The following is a 22,246-nucleotide window of genomic DNA, read 5'->3' on the forward strand; positions in this document are numbered from 1 at the left end:
GGAAGAAGAATATCAAAACGTTGCTCTGTTAAGACACAAGAATATTGTGGACAAAACATTGGCATGCACAGTCATGCATGCAAATATTTGATTCGTGTAATACTTATTTACAAATGTTTATATTTAACTAGGCTTTTTCCTATTCAGATCCTATGCCTCTGTGTAATATGCCATGTTACATTGACTTGCATGCAGTAAATCAAGGCACAGTTTGAAATAATCATTTAGTCTGAGGTTCACTGTTCTGTTACTAGGTTTGAAAGAGTTAGGAGCTGTAATTTAGGATTTTTATGGCCTGAGAGGTGATATGGCCAGCACGTCAGTTTGCTGTTTTCATAATTGGTCCTGAAGGCTACCTGACTTTAGGTCAGACATTCGATTATGCTATTTGTCCTCAAGACGATGGGTCATTACAATACAATGCTTTGGTTTAAGTTCTGACGGCCCTCTTCAAGGTTTAAGATGCAGATTTGAAATGCAATTTGATTGGTTAACTGGAAGGGCATTGGGGCCTTGGCAGATTGTAGCTGGGGATGTTTAGTCCCTTATGTGGCTTTTTTTCCCCATTTTTGTCAAGTCAGCACACTGCTTCAGTACCCTTGCACTCTGAACAGATATACTCTGGGTTCTGTAACCGTCTTATTTTACCTTGGACTGTTTTGCCTTGTTTCGTTTATACCCTGCTAATTTCCCATTCTTTGTGGTTGTCTCCCAACTTTACGCTTTCTGTGTTTTTGATTAAATCCCTGCTGTCCAGGTGTGAAAAGACTCTTGTCGTTGTCCAGGAGACTGTTTGTTTACACTTGAAATAATCTTAAAAGCTCAGTCTCTTGAGGCACAGTAGAGCTCTTGCTTTCAGCTTACTTGTACTGTCCCAGGCCAGTTCTAGGAATTCAGATTCACAGTTAGGATACAGCTGTCATCCAGTGCTGGGGAAAACCTCAGATCTTTGCAAAGCGTCTGAGTGATACTGTCCCTTGGAGTCTGTGGTAGCATAGTGTAATGAAAAGTTAGATAACGTGACGACCAAGGGCTGACGCTCCTCTGTCTGTGTGTGTGTGTTGTGTTTCAGAGCAAAGTCGACGAGACGACCTTGAAGCCTTAGGCCACATGTTTATGTATTTCCTGCGGGGAAGTCTCCCTTGGCAGGGACTTAAGGTAAGCCCCTTACAGGTGTGCACAGAGAGAGTGGAGGGCTGTTCCTAGCAGGAGTATGTGATGGTTTATATTTGCTCTGCAGGCGGACACCTTGAAAGAACGATACCAGAAGATCGGGGACACAAAACGCAACACTCCCATCGAGGTTCTCTGTGAGAGCTTCCCAGGTACGGTTAGCGTTGAACTTTGACCCTCTCCGACCCCTTCTGACCCCCAGCTAACCTCACTGTAACATTCTCCTCAGTCAGACTGCGCTAATTGAATACTGTAGACCAGTTTGACATCTCGCCTAGTGACGAGTGACAGCTTTCAGGTTCATCTCAGGTTTCAGTCATTCAGTATTTTCCTTTCACCAGAGAGCCTAATAGGAGCTTTCACTGGAGCTTAAGCTTCCATGCGGATACACACACATACACACACACATACACACACACACATACACACACACACATACACACACACACACATGCACACGCACACATACACACACATACACACACATACACATACACATACACACATACACATACACACATACACACACACACATACACATACACATACACATACACATACACACACACACACACGCACACACACGCACACGCACACACACGCACACACATGCACGTAGATGCACACACATGCACGTAGATGCACACGCAGATACTAGAGTTACATATGTACAGTATTCACACACATAGAGCCCTGTAAACTAATGCTGGGTTTCTTGGTTGGCCTGTGTAGTGTTCTGCCTTTCAGCACTGTGGAATTGGAGATCCCACTAAGATAACAACAGAGCCACTTAGTTCATGTGTAGCTAGAGCAGACAACTGTTGGTCTGTAGGCTGCAGTGACAGGTACATGATGATTGTCCTCAGTCTTCAAAGATCTCAGAACAGTTTCCAGTGAAGCTTTCTGAATCATGAGACATTACAGGCACTGGTGATTCCCCTCCTGTGATAGCCTGCTCTCTGGGACTGTGGTGAAATCAGTGGTCATGCTCTCCATCCACCAGTACCCTAACCCAGTCTGTGCTGGCCTTTGCACCCTGCAGAGGAGATGGCAACCTACCTGCGCTATGTGAGGCGGCTGGATTTCTTCGAGAAGCCAGATTACGATTACCTGAGGACCCTGTTCACTGAGCTGTTCGAGCGCAAGGGATACACCTTTGATTACACCTACGACTGGGTCGGCAGGCAGATTGTGAGTATTATGGGCACGGTGCTGAGGAAGCTGAGATTTCCCACAATCCTCCCCTTCACTGACTGTACCGCTGTGCAGAAGAGCCATCTGCTCGAACAGGGGTGAGGCATTGAAGTGTTGGTGGACACGGGTAGTCTTACGCAACTAGTGTGTGAGCCGAGTCTCATTATAGTAAACACTGTTCTAAGAGGAGCTGTGCTCACTACTTCCTGCATACGTGATCAGCTTTATGACATTTTGAAGAATGGTGGACTGGCTGGCTGTGTGCCCTGATCTGGTTTCCGTGCGTCTCTCTCCCCCAGCCCACGCCAGTGGGGTCGGTCCAGTTAGACTCGGGGGCATCGGGGATCACAAGAGAAAGCCACACCCCCAGAGACCGGCCCTCCCAGCACCAGCCCCTACGGAATCAGGTAAGCCCCGCCCCCCTCTCCCCCGCCCTACCCAAATGTGTCCTGGACCCAGGGAGATGGGCAGGGAGGCCCACTTCTCTGACCATGACTCAGCAGGGATTATCAGCAGAACAGTTTGTCTTCTGATCCTCAGTGCCTCCATAAACTCCACCGCAGTCGCAGAGGAACGGTCACAATGGGAGACGCTGTCACAGTGTTTGAGTTTACCTGGTGTTTTTCCCGAACGCACACACAGCCCCACCCTTGGCCGTCTGCAAATAAATTTGGACAGAGCACACAAAGAACTCTGTGGGAACTGGGAGAGACGAGCATGCGGATTGACGAGCATTGGTGCTGTAGTGACCTTATTTGCACTGCCAATGCGTACGAGTGGTAAAAATCTGTTCCTGCTGAGCTAATCGCACTGCTGATGCTAACCCACCTCTCTCGCCCCGAGAGAGGCGTTTGATGAAGGCGTGCGGTATCTGCGATCGTCGGTGACTGTACGCATTGCACCGTAAGTGCAATGAGATTTACGCTCGCCGCAGAGGCCCGAGAGGTCGCCCGCCCAGCTGGCGTGCAGCATTGCGCCGATTTTAAACACGATCAGCTGAAGCGCTCTCAGATCTGACACGTCAGACGCTGTGGTGGTGAATGTAGAGCCGGGTGAGCTCTGAGTCAGGCTGATGCCCTTGCTACGCCCGGTGTTTAGAGCAGCGTTTCCCAACCCTGCTCCTGAAGGCACACCGTCCTGCATATCTTCTATCTATCCCTGCTCTACCTACCTGACTGAACTCATCAGTGGCACTTTTGATTAGCTGAGCACACCTGATTTAGTCAAGCAGGAAGGATACATAGAAGATATGCAGGACAGTGTGCCTCCAGGAGCAGGGTTGGGAAACACAGGTTTAGAGAACTCTGTCACCCCGGGGGCGTGTCCAGTCTTCCTGGCAACGCTCACAGATTGCTAACTTCCTAGCCTAGCCTCCTTTGAAGTCTGATGTAGGTGGGAGGGAGGGAAGGTGGAAGTAAGCAAGGGAGGGGCTTAGACAGGCTCCGCCCCCGCATTGTGATCGGGGCTGTTGCCCACTGTACCAGCTCCTCCTCCCTGCAACACCCTGTCTCCGCCCTCTTACCGAGGCCACGCCTCTGCCTCCTCCCACAGCAATGAAGCATGCAAGAGGCTGCTTAATGCAAACTGTGACGGAGCTGCATGTGTGTGAATCACCCAGCATTTAAAGGAGCAACACCTTTGAATCAGCGGATATTGATGTTTATGTATAAAAAAAAAGAGATTTCTGATTGATTTTCCCTCTAGTTTTTTGTCTTTTAGTTCTGTTTGTTTCAGCTGGACTGTTTTAATTCTGCTTCCTTTATTTACCAGTGCAAAACAAGTTGTTTTTGCCCCTCAAATGAATCCACATAGGCTGCTGCTGGTCCAGTATTGTGTGTATATCTAAAGAGGTAACTCTCACTTACATAGCTAAAGAAGTAAACAGGCTTCAGAGCACTATAGTGAAAAGGGAAAGAAAAGTAAATTGGGTTTTAAATTGTACAGTAAATTGTATTTGATAAAAGAAAGACGCCATTAATTTACGCAAGTACTACAGTGTCCATCACGTACTTGAAAACCATTTTCAGCGTCTGAAAAGTTTCCCGGTTCACGATAACAGGCTGCCATTGCTATTAGAGGCCATACATAACCTCACCCCTGGGAAAAAAAAAAAAATACTGGCATCAGATCCTGCTGAACAGGAGTTTGAGCGAATCCACTGCATCTCAGCCTTTGTTATTCTGAAGAGTCGAGGAGAGAGCAGATTAATCTCTTCGCTGGAGAACGTCCAGGCTTCCCCCTTTGCCAGCTCAGCCTCTCTGTGATTGGCTGTTCCGGAATGGTGCTACATAATTGTGCCGGGCATCTGTACCTCCAGCAGGCCCGGCCTAATCTTTAATCATGGCCACGTCCCCAGGCTCGTCCCACACGTGGGCTTGTCTTGCCATTGGCAGTGTGCCAGAGAAAGAGCGTCCTTGGTTTCAGGAGCCCAACCTTGTGCTCCCTTCATTACATTAAGCATTTGAGCAAAGCAAAGTACTCGTCGCATGCCTGCTCCTCATATGTTTTTGTATTTCAGCCTGGCAGACACCCAAATCTGGAGAGGCTCACACAGCCTTTTAGACCTTATCAGTTTGTTTTTTAAATTGAGGATTTGTGTAAAAATTATGTGTTTTGGGGGGTAAAATGACTCGCTTATGCCCACAACAGCACGACCCTATTTGGGGTTTGAACCTGCAACCCCTGGGTAAAAAGTCAGGTTCCAGCAATGCCATTCTAGAAGACTATATACACGTGTCGAAAAACGCAAGGATGGGTTGCATCTTAAACGGTCAAATAACTCCATTTGACAGTGTGCACTAGATCAAACTCTGACCCAGTGACTGTAATAGACTAATGGCTTGACCACTCCCTGGACATGTCTGATGCATAAATATCGAGTGACTGGAGCTGATATCATTATGCTGTCCTGAGGGGACTGGCTCAGCTCAGGCCAAAATAAAGAGAGTGTAAGACAGGGAAATGCTTTGTATTCAACCAAAAAAAAACTGGAACACTTTTTTTTTATCTTGTTTCTTACCCTCGTTTGCCATTATTCTGAGTGCCTAACATTTTCCTACTCTCAAATGCCAAGTCTCATCCTAAGGAAGAATGACTGCGTAGTCAGACAGGGTACTTGTGTGTGGGGTCAGCAACATTGAAATTCTCAAGAGGGAGTCAGTAGATGAGACATCACTCTGAAAAACCTCTACAGATGTTTTCCAGTTCAGAAAATCTCTCTGATCTTTTCAATCTAAAGGAGCACATTCTTGCCTACACATTCTTTATTGAGGGCAAAGATAGAGTTTACCTGGGCTATACCCACAAGATATATGTGTGTGTGTGTGTGTGTGTGTGTGTGTGTGTATATATATATATATATATATATATATATATATATATATATATATATATATATATATATATATATATATATATATATATATATAAGCAGTGTTCTTGGGCAAAAAGTGACAGAAAATGATGCACAGGTCCTCCTCCTCCGTTCAGTTGCACACAGTAATTTAGGCAAAGTGGATCTTAGTGGGTACTTAGTAGAGCCGAAACTGAATATTCGACTATTCGGATATTCGTTTGTTGGGTAGGTATTCGGTTTTCAATTTTGGGATTCAGATCTTTTTTTTTTTTTTTTTTGCTAAATGTAGGCTATCAATAAAGGTGAACTGCAAAATACATTTTATCAGCATATTCTTGTACTATATTAAAGGTACTGTTAAAATGTGGAATATATACCATCTCAGCTTGGGCGCCTGACATCCCGTCACGGAGAACGTCACGGTGATGGGAAATAAAAAGTAGCTGGCGACCGCCAAACTCATGCTTTGGGACTTGAATGGAGGGTTGTTCCGACTAATTGTTCCGACTGACCCCTAGCTAAGTTTGTCACCCTGGGAGCTGCAGCGATGCCATTCTTCTCTCTGCTTCCAGTGGGACGTGAGACCATTTTTAAATACCACGGCTCTGTAAACAGTGATAGAGATGAGTGTATAGGATGGGTTAAATGCAGAGGACGAATTTCGTTTCAATGTATGCGAGTACTGAGAAATGACAGAAATTATAAATAAATATAAATCTTATAAATGTCAAATCTTAAATTTGTTGGAGTATGAGCTTCTGCGCTTGTTTCACAGCGCTTTGTCACGTGTTGTGTCTGATTTGGAGCCTATTATTATGAGCATTTATATAGGCCTATAATTTATCCATGATAAGAAAAATTGTCACAAGCTGTTATAAAACGTGCATAGATAGGATCTCGCTCAACCAAACCCCTCGGGATTACAAACATGCATAAAACACACCAAACCTTTGGGAAAATATTTTTATTAACAAATAATACAAACAACAATACTGAAGAATAACAGAATCCTTAAGAATTAATGGCTTTAATTAAACCAAAAGACACGTGTTGCAGCGCTATGCTGTCCATCTCAGCCGAGAACGGAGAAATGTCTGGCTGAGTCCTTCCCAAGTCATGTTCAACACCCCCCCCCCACCCCACCCCCAGCCGAAGCTTCAAATATTCACTGTTGATTAATACCGAAGCTCCGGAGCCCAAAAAATGGTATTTAGGACAGCCGTAGTACTTAGACATACCCACTTTTTGTGTATGTATGTTTTTTTTGTTTTTTTCATTTTTATATTTGTTCTGTAATGTTATTTGCTGGGTCACAGTCAGTTCTTTTTTTTTTTTTTTTTTTTTAAATTGGACTGATTGCCCTCAGTCACTAACACTTATTTTCTGGCTTTGCTGTCACTCCTACCCACCCCCCCCCACCCGCTTTTCTGTTTGTTTGTCACCTGTCCCGCCCTGCGTTGCATGAACCCCCTGTATTTGTGCTTCTACTTCCCTGCCCACTAACAACCCCGCTCCCTGCACTCTCCCCCCGTCCCCTCCTCCCTCCCCCCATGCAGACGGCAGCTTCAGACCGCAGAGGAGCATGGGAGGTTCAGCCCAATCGGCAGGCAAATTCCTCCTACCTGAGTTCCCACCTGGCAGCAGACAGGCACGGGGGATCAGTGCAGGTACCGGACCCGTTCACGCTGCTCCCTCTCGGTTGCGGGGCGGCGGCTACACACCCTGCGTTCCCATTGGTCAGGAGGCCTGATCGTGTGATCACACCTCTGGTTCTCGTCTTCCCAGCCTATACTTGGTTTGTTGCCGAACTGGGATGCTTTTGCTGGGAAGTAGGGGCACAGAAGCCTTTGTAAGGGGCTGATGGGAGGCAGAGTGCAGAGCCCTTGACATTCCCTAAAATATGGAGCTCTGGTTTGTGGTGCTGTGCCTATTGAATGAAGCCCTGGTCCTCTGATGTACTGTCTGTTCTACACTGCTCAAGTTGACAAGGCCTCTAGGTAGATCCTGACAGGCACGAGTGGTTCTTGCCGCAGAAGGTGGTGGAAACTGATTCCCCCAAGATGACTCTTGCCAGCACCAGTGTTACATTTACTGGGTGCACTACGGTACCACAGTCCTGAGTGGGCATCCCACAGGGACATCTCTCATAAACAGGTAGCTGAAAAACCGGCAGTGCTCTGGCACAGCGTGGCCAGCGTTTCCTGGCGTTGTGTGATGTTCAGAGTAGGCAGGATATATCTAGTCCTCCAGGGAATCAATTAACGCTGGTGTGATAGAGGAGGTCAACTCATTTCTGATTGGGAGGCTGTAGGACACGGCACAGGTTGTGCAGCTGAAGTAACAGCAGGCTGTAAATACAGTGTTTTAAAGTCTGTGGGCCAGGTGAGGCAGCACCACTGATGGCTATCAGGGCTTCTGACACAGTCGCCAAGGCACATACTTCATCATTTGCAGCGGCTTTGACGCTGGCGCTTTTCATTGCTCTGCGTTCAGAATCGGTAATGCTGTTCTTATTTTATGTCAACGATTTCTCAGGTGGTCAGTTCAACCAATGGCGAGCTGAATGCGGATGACCCACTGGCAGCCCACTCCAACGCACCAATCACAGCGCAGGCGGAGGTGGAAGTGGTGGATGAGGCCAAGTATGTATTAATCATTCCACCCAGGAGAATTCCACAGTGTTCCTCTCTTTGTTCTCCTCCTCTTCCTCTCTTCCCCTTTTTTTCCCTCCCTCCTGCTCTCTTTCTCTCCCGTCTCCTCTCTCTTCCTCTGACTTTAGAACCTGCCCTTTCTCCTGACATAGCTGTCTGAATATGCTCCTTCATGACTGTGTGCATTTTGTCCCTCTGTGCTTGCCATCCTGTTGACCCCTGAGGGTGGGGCTGGGTCTTTCACCTCTCTGGTTCTCTCTAACCTCTCTGCTGTCACTGTATGGCATTAAATGAGATCAGCATCAGCTCAGTTGCCTTATTGTCTCGATATACCACATCTTCAACACCTGGCAGTCTGGCTGTGGACACTCAGCCCCTGGCAGAAGTGACCGCTGGCCCTAGCTCTGTTACCAAATGCTCATCAGAATAACACAAGTGGGGGGTGGGGGGGTTCTTCAGGCTTGCATGGTATGCACGGATAAGAGATTCTGTTCTTTGAGTAAGCAGCTTCCCTTTTTCATCCGTACAATACAGTAGGTGGCTGAGGTTTTAGGCTCTAGGATAGGTATGTCCATCACCACACCGTGTCATTACAAATTCACCCCCTTGCCCACCACCCTCCATTTTTTTTTTTTTTTTTTTTTTGGTTTCATTTTTCTTTGTTACCGTTCTTGGCTTTATTCGCTCTCTGTGTCTGCCCGTTATTTACCTGGCCCTTGGGTAGTCAGCAAGTTGTTCCCAGGTCTTATTCATGTCCTCGTTTAAAAAAAAAAAAAAAAAAAAAAAAATGAAGCGCTCGCCCGACCGGCTCTTTTGATTTCTTAACTAGATGTTTTTCTTTGATTCTGATGCACGCCAGTGAAAGACAAGCGCTGCAGCAGTGACTGCTGAATTAGCATGCGGGAAGCTAATGCCCACCAGTGTTTCCATGGTTATATCGCATGAAACCCGATCATCAAAAAACAGTCGAGAAATGTAGTCCCTTCTGTCTCTGCCGCGCAGCGTCCTACGGCGCTGATGTTCTTGGCACGGCTGAAACAAACGGCTTAAGTAGCCTCTAATTGTTCCAGAAAACATTACATTACATAACATTACGTTACAGGCTTGTTTAGTTTTCCAGCGGAATTCCCCGCAGGTGCAGTTTTGGATCGTTGCCTTAAAACACAATGAAAGAAGGCAATACAACAGCAGTGTAAGTTTTAGTCTGGGACGTAAGGTGTACCTTGTGTCCGTAAATGTGTAAAACTGTATAATATGCAGTGTATACAAAACAGGTCCACACATTTGAATTGGTTACTGAATGAGAACAATAAATGATTTAAATATGAATGGATCTGTTTAAGTATGCCTTACACAAGGATTGGTTTTTGACCTTCTGTGCCGCAGACAGGCATCTGAGGAGCTTTAATGTGTTATAGTCCCTCCTGAATTACGACGTTAAAATGAACTGTTCAGTGAAGTTCTTCTAAGCCAGACCAGAATGGTGAAATTCGCTGGAGTTTCTCCTTGCCCTGGCTCTCACTCTCATTTTCCCATTCCCTCCAACATTCTCCCCCGCCCCACCCTTTTCTCTCTCACCTCTACCTCACCTCCTGTCTTGCCCCCCCCCCCCCCCCCCCCCCCCTCTGTTTTGTGTGGTTTCCTGCCTGCTCTCTCCCTTCCTCTTGTTATTGGAGGGTGAACTCATCCAGGGTTGTGTTGTACCTGCAAAAGCCAAGTTTCCGTTAGGCTGTTTCCAGCTTCCAGCTTCCAGCTCATCCACCTGGATGAACACATCCCAGGGGTCTGAAGTCGAGGTGTACCTGGGCATGACTGGGCCAAGCACTGTATCAAGCGAACAAACTCGGCCCTCTAGCTAACAACCTTACAAGATACTCATACTTTTTTAGAGGTTGTAAAGTGCAGTCATTATGAAAAGATCTCATTTATTTCAGTCCATAAAATTGCAGAAATGTAAGTATACATATCATATATAGTCATTTAGCAGATGCTCATCTCTAGAGTAGCTTACCAAGTTGGAGCAAGGTGCACCTAATAAATTTGCTGGACCAAGGGAACAAACAGGACCAGTAAAACACAGATTAAAATGAATCAACTTTACATGCTGTGATGTAACTAGAATTAAAATATGATTTGTTATCTTCTCAAAAGATTAAATTGGACTGTTATTTTGTCACAGACGGTGAATCCGCAGGGTGGGGGTGAGAGAAAGCTAATCGACATTTTGAACTGTTCCAAAAACAATGCAGATACAGGCCCAAATACACCTATGTCTGTGTGTGTGTGTGTGTGTGTGTGTGTGTGTCTATGTGTCTATGCGCATACTGATAAGCTTTTCCTTGGAGTGAGAAGTAACACACAAAGACGGTACCAAAAATAAATAACACCCACGTCAAACACGAATTATTTCTCTTAATCTTTTATTGTGTGACAACCGTAATCTGCAGAACTGACCTTGTTCAAGATTCATTCCCACATGGTCGAAGGTCTCCAGATATTGATGGAGACAACAAGCGACCTCTCGCCATGATGTCGTGCGTCAATGAGAAGGTCAAAATTTCTCATATAGCATGTTGCATTGTTTTGCCGTGTTTGTATAAATGTGATAAAGATGGTGGGGGAAAAAAAATGTATACGTACGCGTCGATTCTGTAGTGCATCATTTATAATGAACAGCACTGCTTCAAGGCAAGGACATTTCACAGAGAAGCCGATAATGGGCATAATAAGTTCACATGCTACCTTGAACCTAGTGGCACAATTTTGGAAAGGTTACTTTGACCAAAACGTTTATTAGCGTTGCTGCTTTAAAAGTATGGTAAAGAGAAGCCGTACGTGCTTGATGCAGTCATTCATTTTTGTGGACTGTGAGTATTTTCCCAAATGACTTTGAAGGGGGGGGGGGGGGGGGGGGGGGGTCAACGCTCAATACTGCTTTTGGATTAGGGAGGATTAGTGCGGTGTTAACCACAGTTTAGGAGGGATGCTTGTCCAAAAAATTTGTTTCCGTGAATGAAATGCATTTCAGTAGAATGTGAGTCCACGTGAATGATCTGCACTAAATCCATTCAGTGAGCATTTTCTCCCCTTAATAATAATTACAGCCATCTCTAAATACAGAAAGTGGAGGAAGGCCTATAAAAATAGCCCTGCTTACTTTCGTCACCAGCCTCTCTTAAAGTGTAGCAATCAAAATCCCAGTGCGATTTAACAGGTTTTGTGTAACTGTTGTCACAAAAATTTTTTGCATTGATTCTGCTGGACAGAAGTCACGTTGCTGATGCGTTCCACCTGGACTACATCCAGACTGGGTTTTAGCTTTGCATGTTACCACTTTCAGAGGGTATTGAACCCGGCGGGACAGAGAGAGGTCTGAATTCCAGGAAGACACTTTGTTTGGATCAAATTAATATCAGGGCCTTCATTTTGTAACTGATGAGCAAGTATTACAGTAATTACAGTAAATTTGATGCACAATTGAAGCCTGGATTTTTCTGACTAGAAAAATGAGCATGATTCAGCAAGTTATTACTATAATTGATGTGAACATGAATCGGTGGCAAAAATAGTCCAGTGATTGATGTTATCACAATAAATGGCAAACATCCCTTTTCCATTAGACTGACTTGTTCAGCACCTGGGCATTTGGATGGCTTACTTATGAGTTTGCAGACTACTGGTAATAGTGTTCATTAAAGTATAGCTCTATATAAGTAATGTACTCGATTCCCAATACATTGTGGCTACAGTACGTGTATGATGGATTGTATTCAGCACTGTGATACAGTGCTGAAGGAACTGAGCTTGTAACCAGACGTTAGCAGGTTGAAATTCACCATGCACCCTTGCAGTCTCTTAATCTGAAACCCTTTCGATAAATATCCAGCAGATTAAATCCACAGTGTGCACACCATAATGTAAACGTGTTATCCGGGTATGAGACTAAATGCATGCGTACAATGTTGCGAATACTGTCACTTACTAGAGGTGATCCTATTCTGTGAAAGGTGCCCTGGACGAGTCCCTCCCAGCCTTGTCTGTAGTGTCTACCCCCCCCCCCCCCCCCCCCCACAACGTCTCATCTGTATGTGTGGTCCCCCCCCCCCCCCCCCCCCCGCAGTGCATGTGTGTCTGGCATGTGGATTGTCCCCCACCATCACTCCTCTGTGTATTAATCTCTCTGTCTTTTCTCTTTACACTCTCTGTAGCTGCGTGAAAATGCTCAACCTGTGGTGAGTCCCTCTCTCCAAGTCCACATCAAAACCCACAGGGAGTGGACCAGACTAGACTCAGTGAAGAATGAGCCAATTAGACAGGGGCCTGTGGCTGGGGAGTGGTGAGGGTGTGCAGGGATTGTCAGGGTGGGCGGGAGGGGCCTGACCCCCCACAGAGACTGTGCTACTGGCTGATCCCAGTGTGATCCTTCCCACCTGCCTGGGCAGGCTCTTCTGCAAGTGCATTCATACAATGTGTTATGTTTTTACACACATTCAACCTTCTCTGTCAGATATTTAAGAAATATCATCTGGAAACCAGTACACCCTCAGGAGGTGTGTCTGACAACACTGGCTATCCTTTTTTGATGTAAGAGGTTCTAATTTAAATGTAATGTTTTACAATGTTGCTGTCAAATGTGTGTTTACGAGACTATTTCCAAGATAAAGTAAAAGAAAACTATTTCCTATCTCTGTCACCTGTTGGAGATAGTGTTTTTTAATTTATCCATTTCTTGAAGACTGCGCTGCAGTCTTAGTGTTGTATTAAATATAAATTTCGCTAGACGAGCAGCTTGAGCAAATGGTGAAGGGCGGTTCCCTGGAGAGGCCGCCGGTAGATGCAGGAGCCTGCTTCAAAGGCCTGTTTGAACAATCCCCTGGCACCCTCCCTGACCTCCCGAGCAGTCCACATTCAAGACCAAAACAAAAAGAAAAACAACAACGTTTCAGAGACAGAACTAACTCCATGTATGGGAGATACCTAAAGATGAGGATATACAGGAATATTAGCAACACTTTCCCCTACTGTAGCATGTACACAGCCTTGCCACTGTTCAATTTTGTTCAATTATTTCAGTGCATTGTGGTCTTCTTTTGCCAAAGCTTTAACGGCAACCTGAAGCGATGACCCATTTTGAGTACATTCACTGGTCTTAACATACAATCAGGGTCATTGTGATGATGCACATTCCTATTTGAAGGCCCTTTCTTTGTTCTAAATTGATTATTTTGGTTAATTGAAAAGATAGCCCTTCTGCAGGACCAGGTGCAGCTGTGGGTAGCTGTCAGAGCAGAGATTGGCCAGTCCACCCTGTGTGTGTGTGTTAAAAGGCCTGTATACCCCGCTGGGTATTTCCAGAGAGCTCACCAGACGTCTCCAGTGCTGTATCTTTAGGAGACACCCATAGAGAGGCTGATCGCTGTCATGTGTGTTGTAGTCTGGAGCTGTTCCCTTTCCACTGCATGCCCTCAGCATTTCTTCAGGACCATTCTGTCCTGTGCTCGTTGTTTTTAACTGTTCTGTTTTGGTCATGTGGTCGTGCTTTGTAACTCTCTACCTCAAACATAACCCATAATTTTTTACTAGACAGCAAAAATTATGTGACATTCTAAAGACCCTTAGCATGTCTTAGTGAGTGGACTAGCAGAACCCAGAGCACACGCTGTACTGGTCTCCACGGCTGCACGTTCTGTCTCAGTCCCCGTTAACCCAGAACCAGACTGGTTCTGTTGCTGATGGTTAATGCTTGTTCATTTACTATTGATGACTATAAGTAGTTTGTGGTTTTACTAACAAAAGCAACAGGGTATTTCTGCTGAAGTGCCATGCAGAAAGAGCAATAAGAACGAGCAAGCCCTTTGTGTATTTAGCAGATCCAGTCATGAAATTGGCTGCACACATCGTTCTTAAATTAGCAGGGCTGCTCCCTCTCCCCCCCCCGCCCGTCCCCCGTTCCTCCGCCTCCCAGCGGAGCTGTGAATGAGACTTCGAGCCCCAGCAGCTGTAGCGTAGATGCAGTGTGAGAGTGTTCGGAGAAGGTGTGAGAGGAACGTGTCCTGTCTCTCTTCCTCACAGGTGCTGCTGCTTCTTCAGACGGAAACGGAAGAAGAACACACCAAGGCACAAGTGATCCAAACCCACCCCCTTCCTCCTTCTCAGCCCCCCCCCCACCCCCCCTCCTGTCTCCTTCGACTCGGTGTGTTTTTAAAGAGAAGTCGACAAAGTAAAATACACAGTGAATTAAAAAGAGAGAAAAAGACGAGAGCGGAAAGATCTGGGGTGAACGTGTGGTGGGAGGCTTGCACGTTTAGTCTCTATGGGAATTTTTTTTTTTTGTCCACTCTGGTCCATCTTTATTTTTGTTTTTTTTTGTTTTTTTCCCCCCCTCTTTACTTGGGAACAAATGAAAGGTTTGATGGGCATGAGCCTCTGAATGGGATGCAGAAGAGCGATCACTCCATCTGACCTGCTTTTCAAACCACTGCCCCATTTCAGCCAAGCTTAATTTTTTGGTGTGGTGTTTTTTTTTTTTTTTTTGAGCACAGGCAGGAGTGGAGGTGAACAGCCATTCCCCCACCCTGTTTGCGCTCTGGCTGGTGGACCTCAGAAAGACGAGAGTGCCGATTCGCTGCTGCGAGATTCCGGTGTCGCCCTGTTATTTCAGAGGGTATACTGTGAGTTTGGACCAGTGACCGTGGTAAACCAGACTGCATCGGGCAGGAATAGCCAGAGAGTTAATACATTCCCCGCTCTCATTCGTCAGTTTTTTTTTTCTCTCCACCTATATCCTGTTTGTTGATTGTACTATGCTCCTTCTGGACCGTGGTCAAATTGTGGTCAGACGGTGGTTAAACGGTGGCCCTTGCTTTTCAGCTGTAACATAACTCCCAGCTCTCCTTGAACGGTAGGCATTAAGTACAAACGTAACGTGTCTTGTTGTAGGCGCGCCACCCGCTCGCGCATGTTGCCAGTGGCTTTGTGAGGTTTCCGTTGCACTCAGTATGTGAAGCTGTTGAGGGATTGGATGGGGAAGGGAAGGGAATCGCTGCTCCTCCAGGCCAGTTCCTCTCGTGAGGGTGATGCCTTTAGGCGGAACGTGTGACCTGTGACCTCTGGGAAGCTCAGCCGTGTCCGCTACTTCTCTCCTTTGTCTCCGTTTTTTCCCCTCCGCGTGTGAGCAGACTGGCTTTCTGTTAGCGCAAACATCAAAGTTCAGAGTAATCCCCCTGGAGGAGGATGAGGAGGAGGGGCAGGGGTCACAGGAGGAAGCGCGGTCGCTCTGACAGCCAAAAGCCACTGTCATTGGTGGAGAGGAGGAAATGGCGTCAGTGGCACGTTCGGTTTCTGTGTCTTGATGGAAAAAACTGTTAAGCTGCTTGTTTGAAAGCATTTCACCACTACAGATTACAAACCATTCCTGCGACCTTGCTGCTTCAAAGCCTTTTTTGTTTTTGTTTATGTCATGTGAAACGGGCACGTCTTGATTTAGCCTTTTTTTTTTTTTTTAAGCCATGCTGCCCGACGCTTCCGTTGCTCACAAATGTCCTTCCTGACAATCACAGTGGCACTTTTTCCAGAGGAACCAGGAGAGTCTGCTGAAATCCTGCTTCAGCTGCGACAGGTTGGGCACCTGTACACCTGTGCCCTCCTCCAATGTAGCAGCTAAGTGGGAATTGTGGATGGTCAGTGCTGTAAATTTGTGAGATTGTGCTGTAACTGGGGGGGTCAAAGTGGAGATGTTCACCCTCACAGCAACTACCCCCTGTTCTCTGTAGTTTAGGAACCAGGTAGGCTTTGTTAAGCCTACTTATTTCCTTGGCTTAAATGGTCACGCTTGTAAAGTTGTACATTGGAGTGTCTTTCCATATCCTGGTTCTTCATGCCTCCAAGGTGAGAATTTAAGTGAAATGATGCACTCTCCTTAAATTGCTTCAGAATCGTCTGCAGAGTAGAATGTTGCTAGAATGTAGAAACAGCACCCGGGAGGATTCATTTTGTACAACAGGTCTCAGTACTTTCACTGGTGGCTTCCATTCTCTATAACTTGGAATGGCGAGAAAAAAAAAAAAAACTTTTCATATGGCCATTCTGTTTTTTTAATGGATACTGCCTTCTCACTCCTGTAATGAAGTATTCCAGTTTGAAGCACGCCAAACCGCAAGCTTGTAGAAAGCCCGTTCACATACTGCCCGAAGTAGCGTCGTTAAAAATGTTCCTGACAAGGCGCCGATCGTTAGGTTAACCCCCCCCCCCCCCCCCCCCTCCCTCGCATACACAGTGCTGATCCACCGCTTGCATCAAGCATTGCGCACCCCTGAGAACTGTGCCGTGACCCATGGGAGAGACACCAGAGCAGCCGGGCTCAGGGCAGGACCACGAGCGTGCTCTCCAAACACTGGCACCAGCTGCCCCCTGCAAAACTCTCTACTGTTTCAATGCCTTAACCAGATCACCACTCAGCAGAGCCAACCGGGGCAAAGGCATCTGGGCGGTGAGACACCGCCGCATTCCTTCCTGACTCTCTCTCGCGCTGAAGGAACCTGGAACTGTTGCCTCTGTGTCCCGGGCCCATGTGGGGGGACGCCCTCAGAGAGCCCTGCCCACATTCTACCGCCCCCTCTCACAAAACATCCATAAAATGCCAACTATACCAAATTCTGTCGTCTGTCAAAAAAAAAAAAAAAACATCAAGGCCCTGAGTTATGAGAAACGGACTCCTGGCTTGTTTCATTTTATTTGTTTTCCTTTTTTTTTTTTTTTTTGTTTTGTTTTGGATTTTCGTAAGAATTTCGGCACGTGATCATTGCCCATCGCTCAGTGCCGCCAGGTTGAATATCGTACCCGAGGGTGACCGAACTCACTCTGGGAAGGACAGGACAGGAAGGGAAGGAAAGAACGCAGGCACAAGTGCTCTGGAAAACCAGTGTGTTTTTTTTTTTTTTTTCCTTTGAATAATCCTGTCGTTGGTTCCTCTCACGCGTAGCAGAGGATTTGCTTTGAATGAATGCAAAGTCGTAAATGTAAGTAGTGACGATGTTGCCTTGCTTTATTCAGTCAGCGCCTGTTTCACAGCATTAATTCCATAGGGTTTCATGTTTTGTTTTGTTTTTTGTTTTTTTTTTTGTATTTCATTTCATAATATATATTAAATGTGAATTGAAATGTAAGATATACTGTAATCTTTTTTTTGTTATTATTGTTTGAATCCAAATGGCCATGCTTTTGTGGGGAAGAGCGAAGATGCAGCTGGTGACTTTGACTGCACTACATTTTCCTGGTTGTTTAACTGAGCTGAGATCCCCAGTCCTGTACTGTACCTTTGAGCTTGTGACACATGACATGACTCCATCTGTGCTGTAACAGCAAAGTCAGATATAAACAGAAGCCTAATGGACAAGGTTAGTTCCTAGTATTTATGAAATAAATTGTCAGTTTACCAAAATGCTTCCTTTTATTAACTCCCTTCACAAGTTTAAAATGTATATAAATATATATATTTATACACAGGCTTACACACACACACACACAGTATACATATATGTGTGTGTGTAAGTGTGTGTGTGCGCGCGCGTGTATGTGTGTTTGTAATTATTACAGAATCCATGAAATAAAAACACTAGTCTGTGAAAATCACCTCCTGGTGGGGTGTGAGAATTGGTGTCCTATATAGACAAGCTTGTCTTCATAGAGTCAAAACACCATTGGCTGCCACCAAGGGCTCGAGATGACTTCATACAAATATCTTTGTACAACAGGACTGTATATTTGTGTGCTCAGAGTCTGTATGCGTGTATACGGTGTTCTTTTTTTTTTTTTTTTCCTCTCTTAATTTTGTGATGTGCTTCAGTTGCTCTGCGATCTAAATTATTATGTAAAATGTACTTGAATATGAAAAAGAAAGCATGGGAGTTGATTTTCTTTCAGGTTCTTTAGTCACACGTCTTATTGCAAACAGATTATTTTTATGTATGCAGTTAGCCTCTTGAGTGAATGGTGTTCCGTTGCTGAAATACATTATGTGCCTCTGACTATATTCTGGATGCATTGCTGAGTGTTTGCTGTGAACTTTGTAACAGCTCTGAGCTCTTTCTGCCCCAAGCTGTTGATCCAGGATCAGTTTACACACAATTGCTTCTGCCCACAACTGTTTTGGGTTAAAAGGTGAATGCTTGTCCAGGATCAGTGGCCTTGGGGGCAGAATATTTGTCCACCCTCACTGATGCTTACTTTTGTTGTTCTGTTGGTCACTCTGTGGGCCTTCTGAATTGTCTGCTGTCAGATCTTGGTATGTTAGCTGGCTGATGTAATCTGCCCTTCCTTTGGGGGAGGGTAGTGTGTCTGTATGTGCCCTGAGAGATTCCCCTATTCTCCACCATAGTGCCAGTTTGGTGTAGGAGAATGTTTGAACTCTGGGTAAAAACCCTGCCCCCACCCTTTCACCTGTGGACAGCGCTCGGGCGTGGCCGATGGGACAGGGTTACTGCTTGCTTCTGCAGGTGGCACTAGGTCACTGGTCGTAGGTTCAGATTAGGTGACTCTGTAAGGGAATCAATGACACCTGCTGGCATATGTGCACAACTGCAGAATGTTACACCCCACTCTGGGCACTGCACTGAAACAGTCACACCAGATTGTCTAGGCCTGAGAGAGCAAACTGACTACTGCAAATACACCTTGATTGATGACCCTGCGGGCTGCTTTTCCCAATGCCAGCCCATTGACTACTATATCGTTTTGTTGGTGCCAGGATCCGTGAAGCAGACTTTGGCGTCTGTGCATTTTTTTAGAGTTGGTGCCATTTCATCCACCCGTTTTTTTGGTCATGTTCTGTAAAGTTGAAAGTGTTAAGAGACAGCCTTTTGAAACGAGGGGCTGACGTACTTAAAGGGTTAAAAGATGGTGTTCTACGGGGGGTTCTAAGGTCGTCCTTCTGTTAGCTGACCCGTTCTTCTCTTCAACCAAAACTTGTCCATTCTGAGTCCATGTAAGCCTTGCTGTTTGCTGAAATCACACCATTCCTGTGTTGTCTGTTCTTGAATAATACTTCTTCCTTTGAGTTGACTAAGCTGTCGTGAAGTCTCTCGGGAAATTGGATAATGGCTTTGGTGTATGTCGGTTTTCGGACTCCTTATCCTAAGAAATTTTTCAACACCGGCATTTTTGGGGTATTGGTCTTTCGTTATTAAACAAAAAAGATGTAATTAAGTTCTGATTTTTTTTCCCCCCCAACATGTTTATGTACACAGAATTCACAGGACATTATACCGTATTTTGTTAGTGCACAGTTGCTCCAAGAAGGTATGCCTTTTCCCTGTTCGCAGGCTGCTGGGAATGTACATAGGCTTTCCTAAGCCCCTTTCCATTGATTGCATCTGTATAGCATCTATATATTTGGATGTGAAAGCAGCTGATGTCTTTGCTAGACTTTCTTGTGGTCGACTATGGACATGTGGCAACTACACTGGTATTACCTTAAGTCATAATTATAGTTTAATACATGCTTTACAGACCCTTCCATGTCAGCTTTGAGAAAACATTCCCGTAAACTCACTTTTGGTTTTGATGCATTATTTCCAGAACTCATCCACTCTCTCTATGTTTCTTTTGATGTCATTCCAGGACGCTTTGCCTCTTAACAAGAGCCATTTGCTTTCAAATGGCTGGGATCACTTGTCTGTCTCTTGTGTTAAGATTTTTTTTTTTTTTTTTGATTCCTTGCATGTGTCAAACAAGCGTGCAAAACCTCAGTGATAGAAGCTGTAGAGAGAATAAATTAATGGAACGTAATTTATGTTGTCTTTGGTTCTTTGGCACTTTTTAAGTCGCTATACTGTAGATTTGTCTCAGTTTCAGACAGGGAGCGGGTGGGTTACAAACATGACTGCAATATAATTATTTTCAATTGTAAATTGTACAAAGTTCACCATTGTTTTTTTTTTTTTTTTTTTTTTGTAATGTTAGTTGGACTTTGTAAAAGACAAGCCTGATGATTTTTCTTTTTCTTCAAAACTGTGGAAATCAGACATGTACAGTACTGCAAGAATTTATTTTTTCCTCTTGTCCTGGCAATGGTTTCAAAGCTATGGTAAAAAAAAGAGTTGAGTCTTAAAACTGTATTATGAATATTGTGTTGAAATGAATGTCACTTCAAAAAATGTATTTGAATGGTTTTATCCTGGTTAAGGGCTTCAATCGTGAACGACCCATTCTTGGATTTCTGATTCCTTCTTTTTTTCTTTGTATTATTTTTTGAAGTTGCAGAAAGATTAAGGTCCTGATTCTTTCTCTTAAATGCCTGTTTTCAGAGGCTTTATGTGAAAATGTCACATGAGACCTTTCAAAATTTCACTTTTTACTCCCTCCACACTTAAAGGGAAACTCAAGTTTGCACCCTTTTTTATGTAAAATAAAAAATCTCTCTCAACCTTTCCTGTTGGGTTTGTGTCATGTTTTTCTCCGATCACTTTAGACATTATGAAACTCATTATTAAACCAGCACTTCAGTACTAGGCTGCACAAGCTTCCTGAGTCCAGTTATGAAAGGTGAACAAGCACTTCACAAGTCACATGGAACTGAACTGAACGGAGTCACATGGATTGTAGCATTATTGCTAATTATTTAAATGAAACTATTGGTACTGTAAGGCGTAACAGCACTTCATATCACACAGGTGTCATGTAACCTCTCAAATTGAAATTATCGTCTCCGTCACACCTTGACGTGGACACACTCCTTGAAGCCACATTAAGACCTAGTAAAATGGGAGTTTCCCAGCTGAGTGTGTGTCCAGTCTGAAGAGAGGATATTACATATTATAATTACTTACTTGAATTTTTCTCATTCGAACAATAATAAGAAGATAATAATTGCTACTTTGTGCTTTTGGTTATGGCTTTGAAAATTGCCAGTAGTGTGGTGTAGATGTTAAAAGTAAAGATCGTGAGCCAAAGGTTGTCGGTGTGGTTCCCCAGCGGGGCACTGGATTTGGATTTTTTGGTAAAGCATGTGAACTGCCTCAGTAAATATTCAGCTGTAGAAATGGACAACATAAAAAATCATCAGCTGTGAAAGTCTCTCTAGATAAGAGCTTCCGCTCAGATCATTGTAATGAATGGTGGGGAAATGCACCTAGCTGTTTCGCCCATGCTGTCATAGGCTGATGTCATTGTAGCTCTTTGGCAGACTCTGGCACTGGTGAAAACTGGTGTCATTTTACCTGCCTGATGTCAAAGCCCCTGCTGCACTATCCTTTACGTTACATTCATTTAGCAGAAGCTCTTACCCAGAACCTCTCCCAGCACAACAGAACACAAGTGTATCCATTCAAATTGAATGAGCAACAGAATCAGTCCGGGCTAACAACACTCCCAAACCAGTGAGTGTGAGCATAACACCATTCATTTACATTTACATCTATATTTAATCATTTGGCAGATGCTTTTGTCCAAAGCGGTACAATACAACACAAGCAAAAAAAACCATATGGAGTCAACAATAATAGAAGCACTGCATGACCAGGTTTCGAAGGCTGGCCAGGCAAGGTACAAGATAGCTAGGTAAAGCTAACGAGTGTGTTAGACCATTACATTTCCTTTTCATTTTATAGTTTAGTAGGAGACAGTTCGAGTCTCTTTCAGGTGCTCAGGTGAGAACTGAAGAGCTGTATCCTTGTTCTGAGAGGAGATACCTCATTAGAATGGGACAGTCAGTGGACCATGGTTGCAGGGTGTAGTGATCTTGGTGAAACACAGGGCTTGAATCCATTACTGATTTTTCTAGGTATTGGTTTTGTAATATGTGCAATTAATTATTATTTCAGGTTTAAAGTTTGGCTTAATGGAATGCAAATATAGACACGTCACCAGTGTGTCCCTC

General features: G+C 44.8%; 1 protein-coding gene across 2 annotated transcripts in view; it reads left to right on the forward strand.

The window, feature by feature from the left end:
- csnk1g1 (casein kinase 1, gamma 1) overlaps positions 1-14,531 on the forward strand; it is a 46,944-nt gene extending 32,413 nt beyond the window's left edge. Inside the window, exons 6-13 of one of the 2 annotated variants that reach the window (XM_036534740.1) lie at positions 1,073-1,158; positions 1,241-1,325; positions 2,216-2,364; positions 2,667-2,774; positions 7,279-7,389; positions 8,258-8,364; positions 12,582-12,605; positions 14,446-14,531. In XM_036534740.1, coding sequence (XP_036390633.1) covers positions 1,073-1,158; positions 1,241-1,325; positions 2,216-2,364; positions 2,667-2,774; positions 7,279-7,389; positions 8,258-8,364; positions 12,582-12,605; positions 14,446-14,500 — 725 coding nt within the window. In that variant the 3' untranslated portion in view covers positions 14,501-14,531. The remainder of the gene's footprint in view (positions 1-1,072; positions 1,159-1,240; positions 1,326-2,215; positions 2,365-2,666; positions 2,775-7,278; positions 7,390-8,257; positions 8,365-12,581; positions 12,606-14,445) is intronic. The other variant, XM_036534741.1, reaches the window with a different exon arrangement.
- Positions 14,532-22,246: the final 7,715 nt, after the last annotated feature.

Source organism: Megalops cyprinoides, chromosome 8, assembly GCF_013368585.1.
Source record: "Megalops cyprinoides isolate fMegCyp1 chromosome 8, fMegCyp1.pri, whole genome shotgun sequence".
NCBI lineage: Eukaryota > Metazoa > Chordata > Actinopteri > Elopiformes > Megalopidae > Megalops > Megalops cyprinoides.